Source organism: Chrysochloris asiatica, unplaced genomic scaffold (genome assembly GCF_000296735.1).
Source record: "Chrysochloris asiatica unplaced genomic scaffold, ChrAsi1.0 scaffold00028, whole genome shotgun sequence".
Lineage (NCBI taxonomy): Eukaryota > Metazoa > Chordata > Mammalia > Afrosoricida > Chrysochloridae > Chrysochloris > Chrysochloris asiatica.
This window is the reverse complement of record NW_006408546.1, coordinates 15412892-15438918: the sequence shown is the minus strand read 5'-3', so window position 1 is coordinate 15438918 and position 26027 is coordinate 15412892. Positions and strand designations below refer to the sequence as shown.

Below are 26027 nucleotides of genomic sequence, written 5' to 3'. Positions count from 1 at the left end.
CCCCCACACACACTTCCTTGAGTAACAGCCAGTCTATTCTCAGTGCCCTGGATCATAGATTCAGGACTGAAATTAGTTGACAGCATGTTTCTTAAGTACCTAATATCAGTCAGGCATAGAATTGCAAGTCTCTGGTGTCAGAGATACATCTCAGGGAGGTTCCTTCTCCTCCCAAATGGCAAAGGATTTGAAAGTTGGCAAGAGAAGTTTGAAAGATGTGAAATCAGTTATTATTTCTGGAGGGATTTTGGCTCCTTGAATTCTTATTGTGGATTAAACATTCTTTTACCTTTTCTCAGGTAATCCTTACAACCATTTTAGGAGATAGGAACATTATCTTGAGAAAAGCTATTTTTTCATTCCTTTGTTCAACCAATATTTATTGACACCCATTGTGTGCCACTCCTTGGATATACAATACAGGGTTGCTAGGAGCCAGAGTTGACTGGAGGCACTTAACAACAACAGCATTGTGTTCCTGTCACTGCCCTTGTGAGAACAAGACAGACACAAACCCTGCCCTCATGGTGCTTCCATTTTAGACTGTGCTGGGATTCTAACTGACTCCACGGCTGGTGCCTTTCCCCAGAGGGGTTCCTCCAATGAGACTCAACTACATAAAATAGAATTATTTAAGGACAAAATCTCCAGAGAATAAAATAATTCTGATTTCAAATGGATATTTGTAGATGGCAGAGAGAAGTAGCTCCACATCTTTACTGTCATAGTTTGAAGTGTTCTCCAGAAAGATACATTGAAATCTTAGCTCCTGTATACCCGTGAATTTGAACTTGTTTGAAATTGGGTCTTTCTTTAAAGATATCATCAGTTAAATCATACTGGAGTGGAGTGAGTCCTAGTCCTAATCCCTTCTGAGTGGTATCTTATATAAGGGGGCTTCAAAAAGCTTGTAGAAAAATGGACTTCAGAGATAATGGTTTTTTTCCATGAACTTTTTGAAGCCCCTTCATGCAGTAAATTCTGTGAAAGTCATAGTTTGTGTAAGGTCAAGACTTGTCAGAGAAGGAAAGGAAAATAGTTTCTACTAAAACAAGCCATAGAAGCCTGATAAGACTGTGAAAGGTAGAAAACTTGTGAGACCTGGAGAGACAAGGCAGTTCCGTGTAGTTCTGGCTCTTACAGCTTTCACTGTAAGAGGGGAGAACCCCACACAGGGGGAAGAGGTCACGTGAAGATACATGTATAAGCAGCAAAAGAACACTGGATTGCCAATAGCCACTAGAAGCTAAGACAGAGACATGGGGCAATTCTTCTATCAAAGCCCTAAGAAGGAATTGACAAGACTGGTATACTGATTTGAACTGCCAGCCTCCAGAATTGTGAGGAAATAGATTTCTGTTCTTTAAAGCCACCCACTTTGTGTTATTTTGCTATGACAGCCCTTAAGATTCTAAGACAAATAGTGACCCAAAACTCATAGGACGTCATTTTGATGTCAGTTTGACTTTCATCTCCAAAAGCCATGCAGAAAATGAGAGCTCAGCACAGGGCATGGTCTCCATTGGAAGTGTATGTTGGTGTTCCTCAAAAAATGTAGGGGCTGTTTGTAGAATACTGTAGATTGCAGATGTGCTTAAAATCTACAGAAAAACTGGAAACATTATACGATATGTGTGCAGTTGTTATATGCCGTGGAGTCATTGTTGTTAGGTGCTGTAAAGTCAGTTTGCACTTAGTGACCCTACACACAAAAGAATGAAACACTGTCTGGCCGGACATCATCCTCACAATGGTTGTTATGTTTGTGTCCTTTGTTGTAGCCACTGTGTTAATCTATCTTGTTGAGGCTCTTCCTGTTTTTCTCTGATCATCCACTTTAAAAGCACCCACATTCTAGCAGGGTGAACAAACCATGTAAGCCTGATGACCATGAATAATGTGAAGAGGTAAGTTGGCACACTGAGCTCAGTCCTTGAAAATGTTCTGGGAGAAACTGATCTGTCGGTTATTTTTTGTTTCCTTTGGACTGGGAAAAGACAAATATTTGTTCTGAAGACTGCTGCCTTGGTCCCTAGTCCTTACTAGTGTGGCTGGGGGCAAAACAGCAGTCCTCTTTCTGGGACTTTGTGGGGGTATGCCTGGTCCCAGTGCCCTGGCTCAGACAGGAACCTTGTAGATAATCGAGTAACTGCATAATATTAATGACAATTGCAGTGATCACTACTATTTACTGAGCCTTTACTGATATTGTTATAAGCACTTTTACCATTATTCCATCAATTCTCCCAATAGCTACTGTGGTAGGATTTATCACTCTATCTTAGTTACCTAGGGTTGCCATCACACAAATACCACTAGTAGGTGGTTCTAAAGAACAAAAATTGATTTTCTCACTATGCAGGAGATTTTAAGTCCAAACCAGGGTGTGAATGTAGGAAGATGTTCTTGTCTATTTCACCTTGTAGTTGTTGTTAGGTGCCTCTGAGTCTGTTCTGATCTATAGCGACCCAATGTACAACAGAATGAAACACTGCCTGGTCCTGCACCCTCCTCACAATTGCTGCAACTCTTGAGCCCTTTGTTGCTGTCACTGTGTTGACCCATCTTATTGGGGATCTCCCTCTTTTTCTCCAACCCTCCACTTTACCAAGCATGATGTCTGGAGTATGAGAGACAGAGTCTGGCCATGTTGGTTTCTAAGAAGCATTCTTGTTCTTCTTCCAACACAGATTATTTATTCTTCTGGAAGTCCATGGTACCTTTAATATTCTTCTCCAACAACATAACTCAAAAGCATAAATTCTTCTATGGTCTTTCTTATTCATTGTCAAATTTCACACGAATATGAGGTTTTTGAAAATACCATGGCTGGGTCGGGTGCACCATAGTCCTCAAACTAACATCTTTGCTCTTCAACACTTTAAAGAGGTCTTGTGCAGCAGATTTGCTTAATGCAATATGTTGCTTGATTTCTTGACTGCTGCTTCCATGAGTGTTGTTGGTGGATCTAAGCAAAATGAAGTCTTTTCTTCATTTATCATGATGCTAACAAAAATCCAGTGGTGAGGATTTTTGTTTTCTTTACAGTGAGGTGTAACTCATACTGAAGGCTGTAGTCTTTGGTCTTCATCAGTAAGTATTTTAAGTCCTCTTCAGTTTCAGCAAGCAAGGTTATACCACCTGCATACTGCAGGTTGTAAATGAGTGTTCCTCCAATCCAGATGCCTTGTTCTTCTTCATATAATCCAGCATTGCAGATTATGTGCTCAGCATACAGATTGATTTATTATGGTGAAAGAATACAACCCAGGCACACTCCTTTTTGAAATTTAAACCATTCAGTGTTCCTTTGTTCTGTTTGAAAGACTGCCTCTTTTTTGTATGTACAGGTTCCTCATAAGCACAATTAAGTGTTTCTGAATACTTATTCTTTGAAGTGTTGTCCATAGCTTGTCATGATCCACACAGTCAAAACGTTTGCATGGACAATAAAGCTAAAGTAAACATCCTTCTGGTGTTCTCTGCTTTCAGCCAAGATCCATCTGACACCAGCAATGATATTCCTCATTCCACATTCTCGTCTGAATCAGGCTTGAACCCCTGTCAGTTCCCTGTCAGTGCACTGTTGCAGCCATTTTTGAAATATCTTTAGCTTGGCTTCCTCCTTTCTCTGTCCTGCTTTTCCTGCTCTCTGACCAGTCTCCTTTGGGAGTACTTCCTTAGTTTGCGAGCACTTAGATGCTTATAGATCTCAAGATCTGTTTTGATGAAACCTGGCATGTGGCACTTCTAATTTTTAAATGTTGTTGATAAATTCAAATGATAAAAAGACACATTTAAACCAATATGAAACTCCTCCGCAGGTTGTGTGCAGTGGAGGGCAGGCAGATTTGAGCTCTGGTCTGGTCTGAAATTCAGGTCCTATCAGTGTCGCACACACTGTGTGGCAGGTGCTAGGGAGATGGTGTGTGTGAGAGTGATGCCAGGCATATGCTGGGCTGCCAGGTTGGTGGGAGGTGGCTCTTCTGGGCATGGACAGCAACATCAGATACCCAGGTACTTTGGGCAGGGTAGGCTCCTTCTAAAGGGGGTGGCCAACCATCTGGTTGCCTGTTACAAAGGAGTTTCCATGATGTAGGACTTTCAGGGCTAAAGCTGGGCAACCAGGATGAGTTGGTCAGCCTACTTCTCTGTTGTCCTAGTAACCAAGTGACTTCAGGAGGAGCATGGAGGGGAATGAGGGCAGTTTGTGGGGATCATTTCCTCTCTCTTCGTGAAATGAAGCAAGGACATGAATGGGGATTGGAGTCCCAAGGAGACTGAGAGGAATTGATGTACCATGTCTTAAGCCTTTACCCCCATGCTAGAGCATCTGGAGAAATGCCAATTGTATCCATTCCAGAAATGACAAATCACTTAGGTGTAACACTTACAGATTTATTCCAGAATACTATTTTTCTCCTTCAGGAATTTCCATAGCTTTTTATTATGAGATACATCCTTTTGAAGTGGCTAAACGAAGATAGTGTTGGAATTGCTTTTTTTTTTTTTTTTTTATCTTTTCAAGGTTGTACTCCCTTCAGATGACTATCCTGAGGTTTCAGATCCCTCTGCTAGAGTATCATCTCCCTCAGAGTGGGGAGCTTGTCTGTATCCCATTTGGGAATAGATGAATTAATGAATGGAAGAAAGAAACAATGGTAGAAGACAGAAACATCACTTATACTGCAATTTGCTCATTTATATTCAAGATTTTACTTACCCCTAGCTAGATTCCCAGAGTCCTGGTGTGGCGCTGTGGATTAATGCACTGGACTGCAAAGTCTCTTTGTACTGCAGGATTGGCTATTCAAGCTCACCAGCTCTCGGAAACCCAATACAGGATCACTGTGGGTCGGAACTGACTCCAAGCTAGATTCCCATTATTGATTGGAGAGGTAAATAAGCTTGATGCTTATTTACATAGCTGAAGTAATAGTACCTACTTGGTTGCCACCACAATGGGGCCTGTGTAAAGGTGTTAGTTAAATACTATGAACCTTTGCTATTTTTCAATGCAAATTTCATATCAGTCTCAAGTCAAAGTATTAATGACATTTCATTGAAATGAAGTTTATAAATTTGCAGATCATGGTTGATTTCCAATATAGCATGGTTGCTTGTGATATATTTTTTTGCCATTTCAAGCACTGACAGTCATATTAGGCATATGTGTCTAATCAGATTCTTATAATAGCATTCGCTATGGCATACTGAGACCTAAATTAGGTGTTTACCTGTTCTGAATAGTCTGTACCATTCCACCCATCCCAGTGTACATGTTCGCTGTGGACATCCAAAAGTCAGTAACCAGCATGTTGGCAAACACAGACACTCCAGCAATTGCACAAAGACCTGTGGACAAAGAACAAAAAATCTCTGGAATCAGCTTTAAAGGAGTCACAGTGTTTCTGAGGCTGTGTAGGGTTTCTGAGGCTATAAATCTTTACATCTTTACAGGAGTAGAAAGCCTCATCTTTCTCCTGAGGAGCAGCTGGTAGATTTGAACTTGATAACTTTGAGGTTAGCAGTACCAAACGTAATCCATTGCTAGGTGTTTACAATCCCTAGCTTATTAATTGTGGAAGGATTTATATGTGTGCAGACAGATTTTTTATTCATTTTGAGATGAAGTGTCCATAATCCAAGTATTTTGGGTCTAGTCCTTTGATGGGAACTCCTGATATGGTGCTCTAGGGTCAGCACTGGACTATAAATCATAAGGTAGGCAGTTCAGCTCTACCAGCTGTACCTTGGAAACCTTATACAGGTTCTCTGTGAGTCGGAACCTACTCAATGGCACTTAATAATATCAGTCCTTTGATTATGGAAAGAGCATGACCTGAAAATCACTTTTGAGAGTCTCACTAAAATGTGGCCTTTAGAGATCAATTATGTGATGGTTTTAGGGTGAGAACTGCTTATAATGGGTCTAGGGATATCATCTAGGAGGTATCTTAGCATTCATGATAATTCTGTAGTATAACTCACATCTGAATCTGAGTTTCAAAAGCTCTGGACTATGTCAATTGTCGGGGAGGAGCCATATTTCCTTGACCAGATTGACTTTTACTTTTGACATGTCAGAAGCACCTTTGAGAGTGGGAACCCTAGCATCTTGTTTACCTGAGATGATGAACATGATCCCAGAGGTCAGGGTCATGTTGGCTTTGGCAGAGTCCTCCATGCTACCAATACGGATGCACTTCAGGGCAAAAATGGACACCAAGAGCCCAATCGCACCCAGGACGATGCCCACGATCATCAGGGCTCGCACCGCCTGTAGCATGGCTATGAGGAAGGGGCAAGACACAAACACACAAATCAGATGACCTGATTGATTACAGAATACTGTCTAATATAATGCTGGAAGAGGAGGCCCAGGTGGTAAGGCACTCATAATACACAGTGGTTTCAATAAAGAACTCAAGCATATCAACGAAGTGAAGATTGTGCTGAGCAGACATTGCTTTCTGTTGTACATGGGGTCACCATGAGTTAGAATTAATGCAACAACACCCAATAACAACATGATTGAGTAAGCTCTAGATTAATAAAACAAAGCAACCAGCTTCAGACCTATGAAACTGCCCACAACCTATGAATTTTGTCATTGTCTAAACCACAAGGGTTTCCAAGACTATAAATCTTTAGGGGAGAGACAGCTTCATTTTCCTCTATGAAGCAGCTGATGGGTTTGAACTGGTGACTTTAGGGAAGTTGTGGGGAAGACAAAATATGTCATTTACAATCCTCTGAAGCACATATAGGCAGATGACTATAGAATGAGACCATTAGAAAGAGTTGGAGCTGAGAGGGTCCTTGGAATTTTATTTTAGGCTACCCATGTTTCATCTTGATCATCTGTGGTTCAGTAAGGGAAAATGGTGTGGTGCTGTGGGTTAATGCTCTGGACTGCAAAGTTGGTTTAAACTGCAAGGTTGGCAGTCCAAACTCACCAGCCATTCCTCAGAAACTCTATGCAGAGTTGCTATGAGTCAGAACCAATTTGACAGCATGTACCACCACCACCACCACCAACAACAACAATAAGGTAACATTACAAATTACAGATGGAGTTCATAGTACAATCATGCAGCTGTGACTTCTAATCCAAACGTCTTATCTAGTCTTTCCGTAAGTGCTCAGTGCTTATTATAGTTCTGTCTACTTTAGAAAAACCAGTATTCAATTATAACATAGAATGAATCCAAGATTACTAAGTGATATACTAAGGGTACTATAGGAAAATATCACCCTTTCAATCTCAGGCTTTTCTACATCACCTTAACTTATTTCCATCAGTCTTTTCAGCAATCACTGGCAACTATAGGTCCTGCTGGGACTCTTTGTTCATCACCCAAGGACAGGAGAGCATGCCTGGTTGGGATTGCCTCCAGATATACCCAGAATTATTTCCAGTATTTTCTAAAAGTTCAGTGACATACTTCAAAAAGTTTTACTGAGTCCCCACTACTGGGCATGAGGGTAAACACAGTCAATAGGTCAGACAGGATTTCTGCTCTCATAGAGCTTATATTGAAATGTAGAAGGATAGTCATTAAACATGTCAACTACAAGTATATTGAAATTTACACAAGAAAGACAACATAGTTATCAGTTTCTTTCAGGGGGAAGAACCTCTAGTGTGAGTAGTTCTGGCAGAGGAGAACTGAGAAATTATGGGGAGATATCGCGGGAGAAAGATGAGGCTTTCTACTCCCGTAAAGATTTACACCCTCGGAAACCCTGTACAGGGTCGCTATGGGTCGGACCCGACTCGATGGCACATAACAACAACAACAACATCATGTGTTAGATGCAAATTGTTTTGTCTTCCCAGTGTACTTCCATTTCCCTGCATATCCACATGATTCTTTTTGTATAACTTTTATCATGTTTTATATAAATATGTTTTGTATCATTGTTTATAGTTTAATGAACAGTAAAGACCATTAAAAAATTTAAATTACAATTTGTCACATATTGATCTTCTGGCAAAATACCAAATCACATATTTGAATGTCCTGTCCCAGAAATGCCAAATTTTTATAAATGTTTAGAATTATAAACAACAACAACAAAAAAACTTAAAACAATATTTTTTTGGGGAGGGTGGTAGGAGCAAAGAGCTAGGGTTAGGAGAATGTCTAGGTTTAGGCTAGTGCTAGGATTATGGTTAGAACTAATGTTAGTGTTAAGGAGTCCTGGTAACCTGGTGGGTTGTGAATTGGGTTGCTAAACACAAGGTTAGCAGTGTGACTCTACCAGTCACTGCATGGGAGATAGATGAGACTTTCTGTTCCCGTAAACATTTACAGCCTCAGAAACCCTATATAGGGTTTCTCTGGTTCAAAACCAACTTGAAGGCAGACAACCACCACCACCACCACCAGTGTTAGTGTTAGGGGTAGGGGTTGGGCTAGGGTTAGGAGTAAAGCTTGGTCTAGTTTTAGGGTTTAGTTAGGTTTATTTATTTATTTATTTTTATTTTCTTGAAATCGACTTGGTTTCCTCTTCATCTGGAAGTTTTGTAACTTTATTATTCCCTCTTTTTGTTGGTTTTGTTACAAATTGGTATCTCTGGTTCCCTATTTTCAGACTTGTGGGTTTGTTTCACTTTGAATACTTCTATATCTGCATTGAGTACTGGGTGATATTGTCATGCATGGTTAGTCTCAAGTAGCTGTCTACTGTTGTTGGTTTTCTGTTCAGAGAACTCCCTAGGTTTTGGAAGGTTGGTCTGGTTTTTGCAAATTCTTTTAAATTCCTCCTGATAGTGTCCCATATAAATCTTAGACTTTCTTTGGATTTTAAATTCTCTTTCCTGATTGTTCCTGTAGCAGATGAATTTTGAGAGATTTGTCTCCAAGTTCGGTAATTGGGCCTTACATTGATTCCGTTCTGCTTCTTTGCCCTTTCAATGTGCTATCTATTTCTGAATTCTTAGTATTAATCTTCAGGATTTCTGATTGCCATTTTTTATGGTTTCCAATTTTTCATTTCTTTTGTTAATTTGTTCTTGTAATGTTTTCCTGAATTATTTAAAATTTTTTTCTGTGTTCTCTTTGGTTTTCTTGATCTTTCTCTCAATCCACTGAATGTGTCTAAATATCATTGTTTTAAATTACCTATCAAGTAGTTCTCATACCATTTCTGACATTATATTTTCTGACTCTTTTCTTTTGGCCATTTGTTTGAACCACTTTGTCTTGTTTCTTTGTATAAATGGAAATAGTCTGTTTTCTCTGAGATATTGTGGTGTTGTTTTATTTATATTTAATTGAAGATTGCATGTTGTTCTGTTCTCTCTCAGGCACTCTCTACCTATCTTCTGGTGGATGTGATACAGACTGGAAGTGTGAACATTGTTCTCTGTTTGCTGTTTGTGTTCAGGGGTGGGTTCATACACCTCCAGAAGCTGGCCAGAGCTGAGATGACACAGGAGGGGGTGCCACTGGCCTCTGGGTAGATGAGGGCAGGGACTGGACATGCTTCCCAGCTACTGGGAGGGCACAGAACAAGGGAGAAGAGCATCCCCTCGCTTTCAACTTCCACGTGTATCCTGTGCTGGCACTGCTGTATTGACAGCTGTTAGCAAGCGCTCAAGTTTGTCTGAGTCACTCCATGCCAGATAACAACCTTCCCATTTTTCTTTTTTCCCACTGCTTCCTCTGCCAGTGGACATTCAGTCTACCCTTCTGCCCTATCTTCTGAAGCTCAGAGTTCCAGGATCACCATCTATATCTGTTTCACTTAGTTTCCCATGACTTTGTTGCAGAGAGGCTGCTCAGTGAATCTGTCTGTTCTGGCCACACTTTGACCCTTTCAGGCAACAACCTAATACCCCAGGCTTTGGTCAAAGTTGATCAATCCAGTCTGGGCACCTGATTCAAACTGTGTATGAGACCTTAATACAGAATGCTAGTTCTTTGGAGTTCAGCTGCTGGCGAGAGCGTCAGTCAGTGTCTCTCCATGGTTGAATCAGGTGGAGGCAGCTGGTGAGCAGCCATACAGCAAATGAACCAGACCCAAGATGGAGGAAGAGTGTTCTGACAGTGTATGAGCTCCCGACAGTGTGTGAGTGACTCTTTCCTTGGATTCCAGGAGATATACTAGTATCATTATAAAATAGTCTCTTTATCTACTTAAACTAATTTAGGTTAGGGCTCTTTCACTTGAAATCAAGTAGTTCTAAATTATCCTAGATAGTTTTATCAGTATCTAGGAAAGTTACCCTTAAGACCTTCATGTGGGAAAATTTCCACTTTGCAGGAATTCAAAGGCATGGCCAAGGTATTTCTGAAACTCTTTTTAATGATCTGAGGGACCTCTCATGACAAGTATTGCAGCCACAAAAGCACCCCATCTATGGTATAGTGTTGGAGAAGAAGTAAAGAGCATCATTTTTCTTTAAAGTAGCTTAATTTGTTTTCTAACTATATAAGCAATTTTGATGTTATTAGGTGCTGTCAGGTTGATTCCAATTCATATCGACCTTATGCACAACAGAAGAAAACACTGCCTGGTACTGCAGCAACCTCCTTTGCTGCTGCTACTCTGCCAATCCATTTCATTGGAGGTCTTCCTCTTTTTTGCTGATCTTCTACTTTACAAAGCATGACAACATGTCCAAATTATGAGTCACAATATACTGAATTCTAAGGAGCACTCTGACTATAGTTTTTCCAACCAAAATTTGTTTGTTCTTTTGGCAGTTCGTGGTACTTTTAATATTCTCTCCCAGCACCATAACTCAAATGCATAAATTCTTCTATGGTCTTCCCTATTCATTGTCCAACTTTCACATGCATATGAGGCTATTGAAAATACCATGGCTTGGGTAAGGAACACCTTACTCCTCAAACTGATATCTTTGATTTTGAACACTTTAAAGATGTCTTATGCAAAATTTTTGCTTAATGCAATATGTCATCTGATTTCTTGATTGCCTCATCCATGAGTGTTGATAGTGGATCCAACCAAGTAAAATGAAATCTTTGACAACTTCAGTCTTTTTTCCATTTATTATGATGTTGTTTATTGGTCCAGTGATCAGGATTTTTGTTTTCTTTACATTGAGGTGCAACACAAAGGCTGTGGTCTTTGATCTTCATCAATAAGCATTTTAAGTCCTTTTTGCTTTCAGCAAACAAGATTGCATTGTCTGCATATCTCAGATTGTGCCATGTTCTTCTTCATATAATCCAGCTACTCAAATTATTTGCTAAACATACATATTAAATAAGTATGGGGAAAGAATACAACCCTAGCACACACCTTTCTTGATTCTAAACCATTCAGTGTCTCTTTGTTCTGTTCTAATGACTGCCTCTTGCTCTATGTATAGGTTCCTCATGAGGACAATTAAGTGTTTTGGAATTTTCATTCTTCTCAGTGTGGTCCATACTTATCATCATCCATATCGTCAAAAGTCTTTGCATAGTCAATAAAGCACACATATATCTTTCTGATATTATCTTTTAGTCAAGATCTGTCTTGTCAAGATCTTGTTGTCAAGATCTGACAACAACAGTGATATTCCTCATTCCTTATTCTTTTTTGAATCTGGTTTGAACCTCTGGAAGTTCCCTATCAATGTACTGTTACAGATGTATTTAATGATCTTTAGCAAAATTTTACTTGCATGTGATATTAATGAGATTGTCCTATGATTTCTGCATTCTGTTCGGTCACCTCTCTTTGGAATGGGCACAGATATGAATATCTTCCAATCAGGTGGCCAGATTTCTTGGTGTAGATGAGTAAGTGTCTCCTGTGTTGTCTCACTTTCTTGAAAGATTTCAATTTTTATTCCATCAATTCCTGGAGACCTTTTCTTTGCCCATGCCTTCAGTGCATCTTGGATTTCTTCCTTCACTATCACTGACTCTTGATCATATGCTACTTCTTGAAATGGTTGAACATGGACCATTTCTTTTTGGTACAGTGACTCTTTGTATTCCTTCCATTTTCTTTTGATGCTTTCTACATCATTCATTATTTTATCCATAGAATCCTTCAGTATTTCAAGTCAAAGCTTAAATTTTTTCTTCAGTTCTTTTAGCATGAGAAATGTTGCGCATTTTCTTTCCTTTTGGTTTTCTAACTCCAGGTCTTTGCATGATTACATTTGACTTTGTCTTCTCAAGTTGCCCTTTGAAATTTTCTGTTCAGCTCTTGTACCTCCTCACTTCTTTCATTTTCTTTAGTATCTAATCATGTTTCGAGTGAAATGCAGACAGTCAGAGATCTTGAAGAGTTACAATAATAAGGTGTGGGTGTATGTCAGGAAATTGGTGTCTTAGAACACATTTATTGCTGTCTTTGTTAAGTGCCATCTAGTAAGTTTCAACTCATAGTGACCCTGTATAAGGTTTCCAAGGAGCAACTGGTGAACTTGAACCACTAACCTTGTGGTTCAAACCAACTTTGCAGTCCAGCAGATTAACCCACAGTGCCACACCAGGACTCCAGGACACATTTATGGGACCAGTTAATAATGCCCAGGCAAAATTCAAATTTAGGGATGGAAACAAAGCAAGAGAAATACTTAATGCCTTTTTATTGGAAGAAGATACGAAGGGACAATCTACAATGCTATAGACAAGAAGCTCAGAAGAAGTGATAAATAAAACAGAAAAGTCCATCCTGCCTTAATTGATGTAACCAATTGTTACATTTGATGGAGAGCCATTAGAAGTTTTTCAGACATTTAATAATTTTCATTTTCATTAAAAACCCTGAAATGCTGGTAATATGACTACCTCCATTTACAGTAGAAGCAATTGAAACTCAGAGGTTAATGAACTTGCTCCAAATCAAGAGAATCATAGACCTGGAAGTCAAATCAGAATTGTCTCTAAACTCATCACTTTTTCATCATGGCACACTTTCTTGAGGTATCTTATCCTGGAAAAATCTTATTAAGATACAGGGAACTTCAGCCTTCTAACAAAATATATCCAACAAACTTTGAGACTCAGCTATATGACATCATCTTCTGAATTGGATGTTAATAATATATAAAGGAACATTCTCCCAAAATCACCTCAGGGAAAATCCTGCCTTGGAAGATTATTTATAAATGTGACTCTTAAGACAAGGGCCTCCTTATCTCTCCCAGAAGTGCTGGGAAGGAACTCTTTTCAATCTCTTCAGGATGATTTTCATTTCAAATATAACCAACATCAGTGGAGCTGTCTGTTTATTCACCATAATGTGTGTATCATGAAGCAATTTATCATGATGGAAGAATTGGTGATCAATAAAAAACATTGAAAAAATGAGTTCAATCATGCAGATGCTAAAGAGCCTTCTGAAGTATTTGTGGGAAAGACCCCAAAAATCTTCTCATCAGATATTCCCCTGTGGTGTCAGTTACTCTAGTTCTATGCTATTGACCTTCATTTACTTAATTCTGATTCTTCTCTGTTAGAAACTTCTGATTTAAACTTTCCTTCTCTACTGGGAAGAGACCTGTATAAACATCATTGTCAGCTTAGGTCCCACTGGTTACTGAATTCTCGTTGGTTCATGGGGTGGATCAATCCTCCAGGAGCAGACAATTCCTAGGCAAACTGATAACATTGACATCCTAAACATGCCAGCTGAGTTCTGATGGTAGAACCATGGTGACGGCAGTTAAATACAGGACTCATCAAGGCTTTGGAGTAGCCTTAGAGCCTAATCCGAATATAACAGGTCTCTAGTGTGTCACGTGTGTCCTCAAAAAACTTGCCTTGAGGCTTTGATGGCCCCAAGAATACAGGGAACAAACACCCTGTTCATTCTCTGAACAACAAATGCAAGCTTGTGTCATCTGCTTATGTATTCATCAATTACTTTAAGTTGAAATCTTCTGCAAACCTCTTTTCCATATGCTGTAGGAGTGCTTACAACCCTAGGAAGCAGGTTAAACCTAGGAAGATTTGTTTTTTTCCTGGAGTCCTGGACCTCAGACTTCTTTTCACCTTGGGAGTACTTTGAGAGTCAATGACTCTTCTTAGATTGAGTTATCTAATATTTGCTTCTGAAAATACATCATGTGTGGGCTGTGGCTACATGGTCTTCCTTGACATCGTTGGGTGAGAAAGGATGGCGATGCTGGTGGATGGGAGGTGAAAGCACAAAAGAATCACATTATGATGCTAGCTGATGGTGGGTGTTGATTCTCATACAGACAGTTAAGTTGCAAGCCTGTGGTTGAGAACAGTTTGCCCTCAGGAAGCATCAACTGGGCTGTACTGTTTTGAAGTCTTAGTGGGCATTGTAGGATAAGAAAGGATCGGTAATCACAAGGTCAGTAGTTCAAAACCTACCAGCTGTTCCCTGGAAACACTATACAAGGTTGTTATGAGCCAGAAACAACTTTGATACACTTAACAACAATAACAGCAGAAAACTGAACATATGAGGAAAGGGAGGAACTTACACTGTCCTTTATCTTACCCTCACGGGCCTTTTTCCAACTTCAAATCCTTTCAGGAACTTGTTCAAGGTTTTAAAAACTGCTCTAGTCTGCTTTGTAAAGTCTTAAGCTACTCAAAGAACAAAATAATTTATCCCTTTTGAGAAACACTTCCACACCATCTGGTTAAAATAAAGCAACCCCAAACCACCCACCCACCCATCCACCCAACCAACCAGTAATTAACCAAATAAGACCAAGGCCGCTCCTTCCTTATTTTAAGAAAAATTGCACTAACACTCATCTTGGAGTGTTCCTTGCAAGGATAGGGGCACTGACTCTCTTTTGCTTGAATGCTTCTAATTTTATCCCTGAAAATACATCTTGTGTGTGCAGAGTATGTAGCTGCAGCTCAGTGGGTGAGAGCGAAGCTGGTAGATGGAAGGTAAAACTACAGCTCAGTGGGGGAGGGCGAAGCTGGTAGATGGAAGGTAAAACTACTGTGGGCTTGCTCTATGTAGTAAGTTGCTACTTGTATACCAAAGGAGCCCTTGAGTAATGGAGCGTATCTCCATCTACCTTTTCCTCTGGCGCTTAGATGCCTTCTTGCTTCTCTAGGCTAGGTTTTCATAAGGCTAACTTCTTATCTGCTTTATGTTGATCTGTAGATTTTCAGTGAGTCTAAGCTACTACTTGAACCAGGGTTCCACCCTGATTTGCTTTTTGGAGCTTCCTCCCAGCTTACTTCTCTCTTTTTGTCCCATCTTGAGGTTGGAAAAAAGTTCAACATTGCTTTACATCTGTGGGGCTAGCACCATAGCCAGAACTCTGGGCCTAGATGGATGGCTCAAAGTCTGCCTATGTCTAGTAATGACCATGGAGATGTAAGGTAGTAATCTGAACTTCTTTCTAGTTGGAATGTTCTATCATTTGGGGTTCTAATCCTGCTCCATAAGTAAATAAGCAAAGAAACTATCCCCAAAGCAGGCAGTTTTCTCCTTTAGCCACTTGGTCTCTTATTTAGTATTCTGATCAAGAGGCATAGTCTTATCAACTGATAACAGGTGAGTCAATGGAATCTATAGCCAGATTCTCTACACCAAAGGTGTGACTACAGCATTCTTCCTCAAGAACAATAAGGTGTTATCACACCTGAAGGGCGGGCAGAATTCTGAGCTTAAAGAAACAAACGGACAAGTGGGAACTAACTGTTCTCTCCCTGTTATAGAATATCTCATTCCCCCAAAGTGGCTGTAGATGGACAGGTGAGGTGAATTTACACTGTTGCCATACCAACAAGACTTAGAGTGGTGTTTCTTTGTTTTTGTTGCACCTTAGAATCTCCCAGGGAGCTTTTAAAGACATGATTTTTTTAGCCCATCCCAAATGTTTTCAATTAATTGTTTAACATCATAAATTTACAAGGAATAATGTGAGAAAACAGCTCTCAGGAAGGGTTCGGAAGAGGAGCTCAGAGTTGTGAGCTGAGAAGAAAGCATTCTCAGCGTCTGACACCATAGAGCTGGTGAGGTGGTATGGGGCTAATGAGACAGCCATTTCACCAGGAGCCAAAAATGTGAAGTTGGTCCTGCTCTCCTGGGGAAGGACCCATACCCTAAGACAGCTTGGCTTCTGACTGGTGGCAGGAAGGACCAGTGGAGGAGCTTTTGGAGAGAGGTAAGGAGCCTTCATTGAGGGGTGTGAAGAGCCTCTAGAGGAGGGAGGTCTGAGGCCAGATTCCAGAGGAAACAAAGAAAGTGGAAGATACTAGATTGTACAGATATTTGAAGGAAACAACACAAGAAGTCCTTTGCATATTATGAATCCTACCAACTGATGGATGCCAGTTGAGTCTCTTTACACAAACTTATACCAATAATTTAGCCTCATTGCAGCTGAGTTTCCTTAGCTCTGGAGTGAGGTAAAGGTTCTCTTTTCTAGAGATCCTGTGAGAATCAAATGCTACTTCATGCCGTCATACAACTAAGCTTGAATCGACATATCAGTTTCTTCCTCTTCCCTAAAATGAAGCTATCCCTGGTTATCCATTCATGACTTTGGCTTGTACTGATTGTATTTAAAGCTGAACTCTAACATGGTGATAAAATAGGACTGAAGATTTGAAACACTTATGTGTGAGGGATTGCAATGGGCAAGAAAGGAAGGAGGGTTTGAGAAGACGAGGAAGGGAAAGATCTACACCCAGTGACACTGAGTCAGAGGAGATCAAGGAAAATGGACTCAGGAGTTGTTTGGCAATGAGTAGCAGAGCTAGGGGATAAGTGAGGCTATGCAGTTCTGTTTCCATCCTCACCTCCCTTCTTTTTCACTTCTGAGGCAAGGTCCATCTCCATGAACTCTGATGAAGTGTCACTCCATCAAGAAATGATGCCACACCACTGATAGTCCATTCTAGGGCATGATGCTTTGATGGTGGACTGTCCTGCCATCAAAACAGCAATTCCAACCATAAGCTGAGAAGGCACAGACTCCTGGGCTTCTATGGCTTTGATAATTGAAAAATAAGGGCAAACAGCTACTTCTCATACCCAAATTACAGTTCTCTTTGGTTTTGCAGATGTGTTTGAAGACCTTTATAGTATCTCTTACACACACACACACACACACACACCCCACCCCCCACCCCCCAATCAATTCCAACTCAAGGTGAACCCATGTGTTAGTAGAACTGCTCCATAGGATTTTCTTGACTAAACTTACAGAAGACTTCCTTCCATGTGCCACTTGGTAGGGTTTGGACCAACAACCTTTAGGTTAGTAGGTGACCATGGATTCTTTGCACCATCCAGTTTATCTATCTCTAATTAACTGTAGGACCCTACCTCTGCACCTAAATCAGTCCAAATGATTACAAACACAATAGGAAAAAACAAAACATAAAACATTGTTTGTCTGTGATGCCTCCAAGAGTTGGCAATTTTTTTTGCCTCTACTCTAAAGAATCTCTGTTAGTGTAATGGTTACGAATCAGGCAGCTAATCTCATGGTCAGCAGTTCAAAACTCCCAGCTGTTCCGCGGGAGAAAGATGAGGCTTTCTGCTCCCACAAACCCGCAAAGATTTACAGCCTCAGAAACACTATGCAGGGTCACTGTGAGTCAGAACTGACCCCATGGCACTTAACAACAACAACAACTTTACCCTACTTTGGAGTCCTGGTGTGGTACTGTGGGTTAATGCACTGGACTGCAAAGTTGGTCTGAATTGCAAGGTCAGCGGTTCAAGCTCACAAGCTGCTTCTTGAAATTCTATATAGGATTGCTATGGGTTGGAACCAACTCAACAGCACTTAACAACAACAACAACTACCCTACTACTGTACTGATTCTGTTGTGAAGATGAAACTAGAGAGTTTATATAAAGTTGTTGTTAAGTTCTTTTGAGTCCTTCTGACTCATAGTGACCCTATATAATAGTTCCAAGGAGCGGCTGGTGGGTTTGAACCACTGACCTTTTGGTTAACAGTCCAGTGCTTATCCTACAGTGCCACAGTGGTGGTGGTGGTGATTGTGTGCCATCGAGTTGATTCTGACTCATGGAGACCCTGAATAGGATTTCTGAAGCTATAAACCTTTGTAGGAGAAGATAGCCTCATTTTTCTCCCATGGAGTGACTGGTAGATTTGTACTGCTGACCTTGTGGTTTGCAGCAGGGCTACTTACTGCACCTAAGTAAGCTACTTTTGTTTCTGGGCATTGTCCTCAAGCACTGCATGCTACATAGTCTGTTTGTAACATAGTAAGAGGGAATTGTCTGCTATAAATTATGGTTATTTTTGTTGTTAGGTGCCATTGAGTTGGTACTGACTCATAGCTACCCTATGCACAACAGAATGAAACTTTGTCCGGTCCTGGGCCAACCTCATATTTGTTGCCATGCTCGAGCCCATTGATGCTGCCACTTTGCAAATTCATCTCACTGGGGATCTTCCTCTTTTTCTCCGGCCCTCCACCTTACTAAACATGATATCCTTTTCCAGCGACTGGTCCCTCCTGACCATATGTCTGAAGTATGAGAGACAAAGTCTGGCCATCCTGGCCTCCAAGGAGTACTCTGGCTGCGCTTCTTCCAAAACAGATCTGTTTGTTCTTGTGACAGCCCATGGCACTTTCAATATTGTTCTCCAACACAATAACCAAATGCATCAATTTTCTATGGTCTTTCTTATTCACTGTTCAGCTTTCGCATTCATATGAGGTTACTGAAAATACCATGGCTTGGGTCAGACACACGTTAGTCCTCAAGCTGACATCTTTGCTCTTTAACACTTTAAAAAGATCTTGTGCAGCAGATTTGCCTAATGCAGTACGTCTTTTGATTTCTTGACTGCTGCTTCCACGAGGGTTGATAGTTGATCCAAGAAGAATGAAGTCCTTGACATCTTTAATCTTTTCTCCATTGATAAGAATGTTGTTTATTGGTCCAACCGTGAGGATTTTTGTTTTCTTTACGCTGAGATGCAATCCATATCAAAGGCTGTGGTCTTTGATCTTCATCAGTAAGTTTTTAAGTCCTCTTCACTTTCATCAAGCAAGGTTGTGTCGTCTCCATATTGCAAGTTTTTAAGGAGTCTTCCTTCAATCCTAATGCAACATTTTTCTTCATAGAACCCAGCTTTTTGGATTATTTGCTCGGCATACAGGTTGAATAAGTATGGTGAAAGAATACAATCCTGTAGCACACCTTTCTTAATTTTGAAACATTGTTTTGTTTCATGTTTGAAACATGTTCTGTTCGAACAACTGCCTCTTGGTCCATGTACAGATTCCTCATGAGCAAAATCAAGTGTTCATACTTTGCAGTGTTGTCCATAGCTTGCCATGATCCACACAATCGAAGGCTTTTGCGTAGTCAATAAAGCACAGGTAAACATCTTTATGATATTCTCTGATTTCAGCCAAGACCCATCAGACATCAACAATGATATCCCTCATTCCACGGCCTCTTTTGAATCTGGTTTGAACCTCTAGAAGTTCTCTGTCAATGTATATTTGCAGCCACTTCTGTATTACCTTTAGTAAAACTTTACTCACATGGGATATCAAAGATATAGTCCGATGATTTCCGCATTCCATTGGGTCACCTCTCTTTGGAATAGACACAAATATGGATCTCTTCCAATCAGTTAGCCAGATAGTTGACTTCCAAATTTCTTGGCATAGACGAGTGAGTGCCTCCAGTGCTGCCTCACGTTCTTGAAAGATTTCAATTTTTATTCCATCAATTCCTGGTGCTTGTTCTTTGACAATTCCTTCAGTGTACCTTGGACTTCTTCCTTCGGTATCATTGGCTCTTGATCATATGCTATCTCTTGAAATTAAACCAAATTAAACAATTATAAACAATCCTGCTACCACCACTATTCATATCAATCTACCTATAGATTACATAATACGATTTGTTGAACTGAATTTAATTATTCTGTAGTTCAGACTCCAAATAGGCATGATACATATTTATCATATGATGGGAAAATTAAGTGAGATTTTGAGAGAAAAATATTTCCACTTAGTAAGAGTTTAATAACTGGATGTAACTAGGATTGTTCATTAAAGTATTATGATGGTACCTTCTTCATGCCTTTATAGAACCCTAAGGCTTGCTTCTCAGATGGAAGGAAGTAGATGCTCTAGATCAAAATAAAATTCTCTGTACCAGCTATTCATAACCTTTCATTTCTCTCTCCAGACATTTTTGTGTAGCCCCTCTGTTTCAGGCTCCTTGTCATTCCCAAAAAAGAAAAAAATGCTGTAAGCAGCTGCTTCCAATGGTTGAGTTCCCTTTACATATCAGGCCTCAGTACGTTAGTGTTAGTCCATCCAGCTCCTCAGTATCCACAGCCAGCTTCCAGTCTCTTCTCTGGCTGCTTAGTTTCCTGACATTCCTGTCTCCAGCTTTGGAGGGTCCTTCTAGTCAACCCATTCTTTATCTTAGTCAGCCAAGGTTTGAGTCATATTTGCATTTCCGGATGCCAAATGCCAAATGCCTGGTGCATAAGGATGGGCTGCTCTCAACTCTTTCACTAGAAAATATTCTCCATGACCGCAAGCTAACAGCCATTTAAAATATCTCCTTTTCTGTAACCCCAGTTCCAAGAACTGACTTTCAGTGGAATCCTGTCCTGTGACTTGGAGAGGTGGAGCTGGTGTACAGTCCTGTGGTAGCTCTCAAGGGCTGTCCCTCTGTTCCAATGCTGTCTCAGCCCAGGTAGACTTTTCCCAGTACAACTGGGAGATACAACCCATTCCCCCTTCACCTTCCCCAATCCCTCAATGCCTGCCATAGACCATGCTGTGTGTTGAGAGAGATGCAAAACAGGTACAGTAGGGGTTTCTGGCACCAAGGTTACTGACAAAGACACAGACCCACAGTTTCAAAGAGCCCTAAGGACATCGTGGCAACACCACACACTCTGTCTTCAGTCCTTAGGATTCCAGGAAGTCTTTCTCCCAGCTCATTGTGCCCTAGTGCCCTTCTCTGATGATCCAGGGCCTCTCCCTTTGTGGATTTGAATCACCTGAGGGCTCATTGAGTGGCAGCTGTGTTTCTTCTCTATGAGTTCTTCACCTGGTTTTCAGTGGAAACCTGAAGTATGTACCCAGTAACACCAAATCCATTCCCATATACCACCCCTTCCTCCCTTTCTTCTCCATCCTCCATTATTCCTTTCTTCTTCCTTACTGTTTGGAAAAATTGATTTTTTAAAAATCAGAAGTATGTTTTTTTTTTCCTTTCTGTGATCATATATGCACTCTTTTGATAATTAAATGGGAAGAAATTTTGATAACACAAAAGCTCCCTTCCTTCCTGATTCTTCTTCATCCTCACCAGAATGTCTAGTTTCTGAAACAGCACATTATATATTGTCTTATATCACACAATATTTTATACATAAAAAAATATTCATATTTGTCTGAAGAATGAATGTAATTCAGTGGTGTGCATTTGTACTCTTATTTTTCTAGAAGAATTGAAACTAGTATGGTGGTTCCTTTGCAGCCCAGGAAGTTGCTGCCCATTGGTCCTTGTGGCAGACATAGTTGGTGCTCAGAAAGCAGTCATATGCTTCCTATCTCCCAGCCCACAGGGCCATATGACTACTTCTGGTCAATAGATTGTGAGTGGAAGCCACATGAGCCATTCCCAGGCTGGAGCAGTTACGATACTGTGTGCGTTCATCCTTCAATCCTTTCTTCTCCGCCTCAACAAACTTGAATGGCATAGTTACAAAAAGGAGGAGGTTGCACCCTCACAATATGGGCAGAGAATAAACTTCTGTTGTATTAAGCCACCAAGAAGCCGATTTTAACTACTCTGATTATTATAGTCCCTGAAACTCTGATTCTTGTAATATAGCAGACATACAAAATATGTTTGTTGAATAGATGATTGAATGAGTATATTAATCTACTTGAAGTTAAGGGAGGACTGTTCCTTTTTGAGGAATGGAGCCATAATAACTAATAATTGTAGCACAAAGGTAATCTACTGTGCTTCTTTGGGGTAACTTTTGACTTGTTTTTAATGGCTCATATGAGCACTTAAAATGAAGTATTCTTAAGTTCACTTTGGCTATCAACCACTTGCTGAATGATCACTATGTACCAGACCCTATGTTGGAATCTGAAGAAAGAATTCTTATCTAGTTGAAGGAACCTGCAACACAGAGGCTGAATGAGACAAATGTACAAGTCAGCAATTTAGAAACCAGACTGGGAAATGTGAAGAGGGAGAGGTGGTGGGAAAATTTAGTCTTTGACTTTGATTGTCAGTGACTTAGAAGAGAGACAGCACTTGACAATAATCAGAATCAAGGGAAGACTTCCAAGAAAGGAGGACATAGACAAATGGGGAAGAGGGATGTAAGAGGCAGGAAGGAGAGGGGCTGATCAGCAGAGTGGGATTCCAGGTGGGATGGTGTGAGCTCTTCAGAAACTGGCAGATAGGTGAGCCTTGGTTGGGAGATGGCGGAAGGAATCTTGTTCTGCAGAGAGGAACTTTCAATGTAGAGAGGAGGCAAGGGGTCATAGAGGACAGGATCACTTAATAGAATAGGAAAGATGCGAGGACAGCAGATATGAGGTTTGGAAATATTAGTAGTGTGGGAAGATTTGAGGAGCCTGGTATCTGAGAAGTGTGATATGGAGTGAGCCAGAGATTGATACTGTGTGGTAGAGCCTGAGAAAGAGGTGCAAGGAGTCTAAGTATGAGCTCATGGGAAGTCATGCTGTCATTTTCAATACAAGATCAGTTTGTTTTCTTCATTTAGTAGTTAAAGCTAGGTTTAGCAAGCAGCTTAACATGCCATGGTACCTACTACATCTCTTTCCTTCTGAGCTCTCCCCTAACTCTAGCATAATCCACTTGCCCCCCACCAGCCTGACTTTCTACCCCTACTGGGTTCTACCTCCCCACTCCCCAGGCAAATCTTTACATTAAGTCACAGGTCTTGTTGGCCCTCCAATACTGGTTGTTGTTGTTGTTAAGTGTCATCGAGTCATTTCAGACCCATGTTGATGTTGTTGTTAAATGCCGTTGAGTTGGTTCCGACCCATAGCGACCCTGCACATGGTTTCCGAGGCTGTAAATCTTTACGGGAGCAGAAAGCCTCATCTTTCTCCCGCGGAGCAGCTGGTAGTTTCAAACTGCTGACCTTTCAGTTCGCAGCCTGATTAGTAACCACTACCTATATAGGGTTTTCGAGGAGTGACTGGTGAGCTTGAACCGCTAAACTTGCAGTTCAAACGGCTTTGCGGTCTGGTGCATTAACCCACAGTACCACACTGGGACTCCCCACTACTGGTAGTGTGCCAAAAAAAAAAAGGATTTGAATAAATATTAGATTCTTTTACTCTTTCACTCATCTTTGATATTTTTTCTGAAAACAAAGATGAATTAATTGAATTGTGTTTCACAATTTAATTTCAAGGGCTACCCAGGCCTTTACAGTTTTGTGCAAATTAATTTCTGTATACATGTTTACCAGGTGCTTGCTTCAAAGAGAGAACTCTTCTCCCTTCCCACCACACTCACATCTTGGTCACTCCTCAAAACTACTGATAAGCTTGACCTTTTATTTTCTTTTTGCTTTCCAAATAATAATAATAATAACAAAATTCAAAGAGCACTCCTATAATATCTGGGATGAAAAATTGCTCTGATGCATATTTGAGGTAATTATCATATTAAAAGCAGGGATTTAACTTGTTTCATCTTTCATGGGCAGAAGGATGTAGAATTATACATATTTTGGCATACATTGATTCTTAGCAGTGTATACCAGAACTTTTCAACACAAATGCAGAAAAGAGACATTTATAAGCTAATGGCACTAAGTTGTTTTTTTTTTTTTTTGCACCCTCAGAGGCTCCAGCTTTTCCAAAAAAATGGAATTGAATTGGAAATGAAATGAAATGACCTTTCCATACACTTTTTTTCCTTTTTCTGCAACAAAATATTCACCATCTTTCTTCCTTATCCCCATGTGTGTGCTGTCGGTAGCAGGCACAACAAACACACATAGTTGATTGACAAACATTAGTTGACTCTGAATTATGAACACACTCCTAAGACAGACCAACTTTCTCATGAACTGTTTCTTTACTAGCAATCCCTTTTATTTGGAATTCTCCCATTTTCTTCTTATGGTATCTGTCTGTATCTCTGTGACTATCACCATCTCTGACATGTGGTTAACTTTTCTTCTTATTCACACTTTATAAGCCAAAGTCACAAGGCTCACACTGAGAGGTAAGCGTGTGGCTCAGTCATATGGTGATTTTTGAGATCCCTCTTTGCTGTGATGAGAACCAACAGTCCCTTCCCTGCCCTCACCTGGTCCTACCATATGGTGTCAGATAGTGCCTACCTGGAAGTCTCAGGCTGGCGTAGTAGGGCCGACACTCGGTGAACCCTGAGCTCTGCCTTGTGCAGCTTCTCCAGAGTCCATGGTACTGGAACACGGAAGTGACAGGATTTTCATACAGGTCCTGTATACCCCACATGTCCATCTCAGTGGCAGCGATGCAGCCCACTAGTCCCAGGTTGGATACGAGGAAACCTAATATTTGGGATGTGGAGGTGGACATGGCCTCAGTCCCCATATCCTCCAGTTACCACCTTGGGAGAAGCTTCTGCTTTCCTCCTGTGGAAGGTGTGAACCCAACGTGCTCTGGAGGGGAGCCCTTCTAATCAGATGGGTTCCCTCAGCTCTTAGTGTTTGCTCAAAGTGTTTTCCTTAGATAGTTCAGTTTCACTCTTGGTTCAAGGGCATTATTTTTTCATTTGTTAGGGAAGCAGTGTCAAGAGGCACTTGTTCTGCTGAGCACCACAGGCCTAGTTGGTTGAGAGCAGAGTGGTCTGAGTGGATGGAAGGCCAACCTCCTCCATGGCCGTACTAGCTTGTACCATCCCATTTCATCCAGTCTTATACACACCACCATCTGTGCAGATAGCTGATGTGTATATCACCACTGAGAACCCCCACAAGCCCTGCCTTTTGGGTACTAGCCAGTGGACACTACTTTGGCTCACCTCATTAAATGGTTTCAGGAATCATCCACCCAACTTTGTCTTCCATATTTTCTTCTCACAAGTCTTAAACCATTATTTTTGCATCTTCCCATTTCGATCTTACAATAATTGGGTAAAGCAGGTAATATGATCTCTTTTTTATATAAGTTGAGTTGACTGAGGTACAAATAGGTTAAGGAATTTGCCCAAACATCTTGATTGGCAGATACTTTTAAAATGACACAGTTGGGACTCTTATGTCAACTTTGCATCTAGTGCTTCTTCTCTATTTGCATATGGAGTGTTTGTTGTTGTTATGTGCTGTGGAGTTTGTTCCGACTCATAGTGACCCTGCACAGGGTTTCCAAGGCTGTAAATCCTTACGGGAGCAGAATGCCTCATCTTTCTCCTGCGGAGCAGCTGGTGGTTTCGAACTGCTGACCTTGTGGTTCACAGCCCGATTCGCAACCACTACGCTACCAGAGCTCCTATATGGAGTGGTAGGAACAGGCAAAGTTGTCACCACTTTGAGAAGAATAAGCCAAGACCTAAAGGTATGCTCTCAGTCCTCAGATACTAAGGCAAGAAGAAGCAAGACTGTTGACCTCCATCTCATCCTTTCCCTCACGCCACAAGAACCTCATGGAGATCATGAAGCCAACAGGAATTCCCACCAAAGGTCAGAGGAGGGTCCAGGGCTATCAGGATGTAAGACCTTCAACCCAGCCACTGGGACACCTAGGATTTTCTTCTAACACTGCTACTTCTATGCTATGTGCTTCTGGACAATTTCCTCAGCCCCAGCAAGTCACAGTTTTGTTTTGTTTTTTTCATTTGTAACATGTGGGGTTTACATTAGACTGCTTCAATGGCCTTTTCAGATGTCACATACTGTCTTTTACATTTTTCAGAAAAATTTTGATGATAATTGTTGAAAATATCAGAAACTGCAATAAAAAAAAAAGACTTGCTGAAGAGAACAGTCATTGCATTCCTTCTATACAACTTAATCTACCTGCTGCTGCTTCCTTTGGGCGACATGTATATCTGGCCCTTGAGTTCAGAGATATTTTAATTCAACCTTC

General features: G+C 40.7%; 1 protein-coding gene across 1 annotated transcript in view; it reads right to left on the bottom strand.

Moving 5' to 3' along the window:
• The window catches only part of CLDN18 (claudin 18), a 26236-nt gene extending 1718 nt beyond the window's left edge, over positions 1–24518 (bottom strand). The window contains exons 1-3 of the mRNA XM_006846609.1: positions 24299–24518; positions 6127–6291; positions 5238–5355 (exon numbers count right to left, since the gene is read on the bottom strand). Of these exons, the coding sequence (XP_006846672.1) occupies positions 5238–5355; positions 6127–6291; positions 24299–24518 (503 nt within the window). The remainder of the gene's footprint in view (positions 1–5237; positions 5356–6126; positions 6292–24298) is intronic.
• Between the last annotated feature and the right edge of the window lie 1509 nt (positions 24519–26027).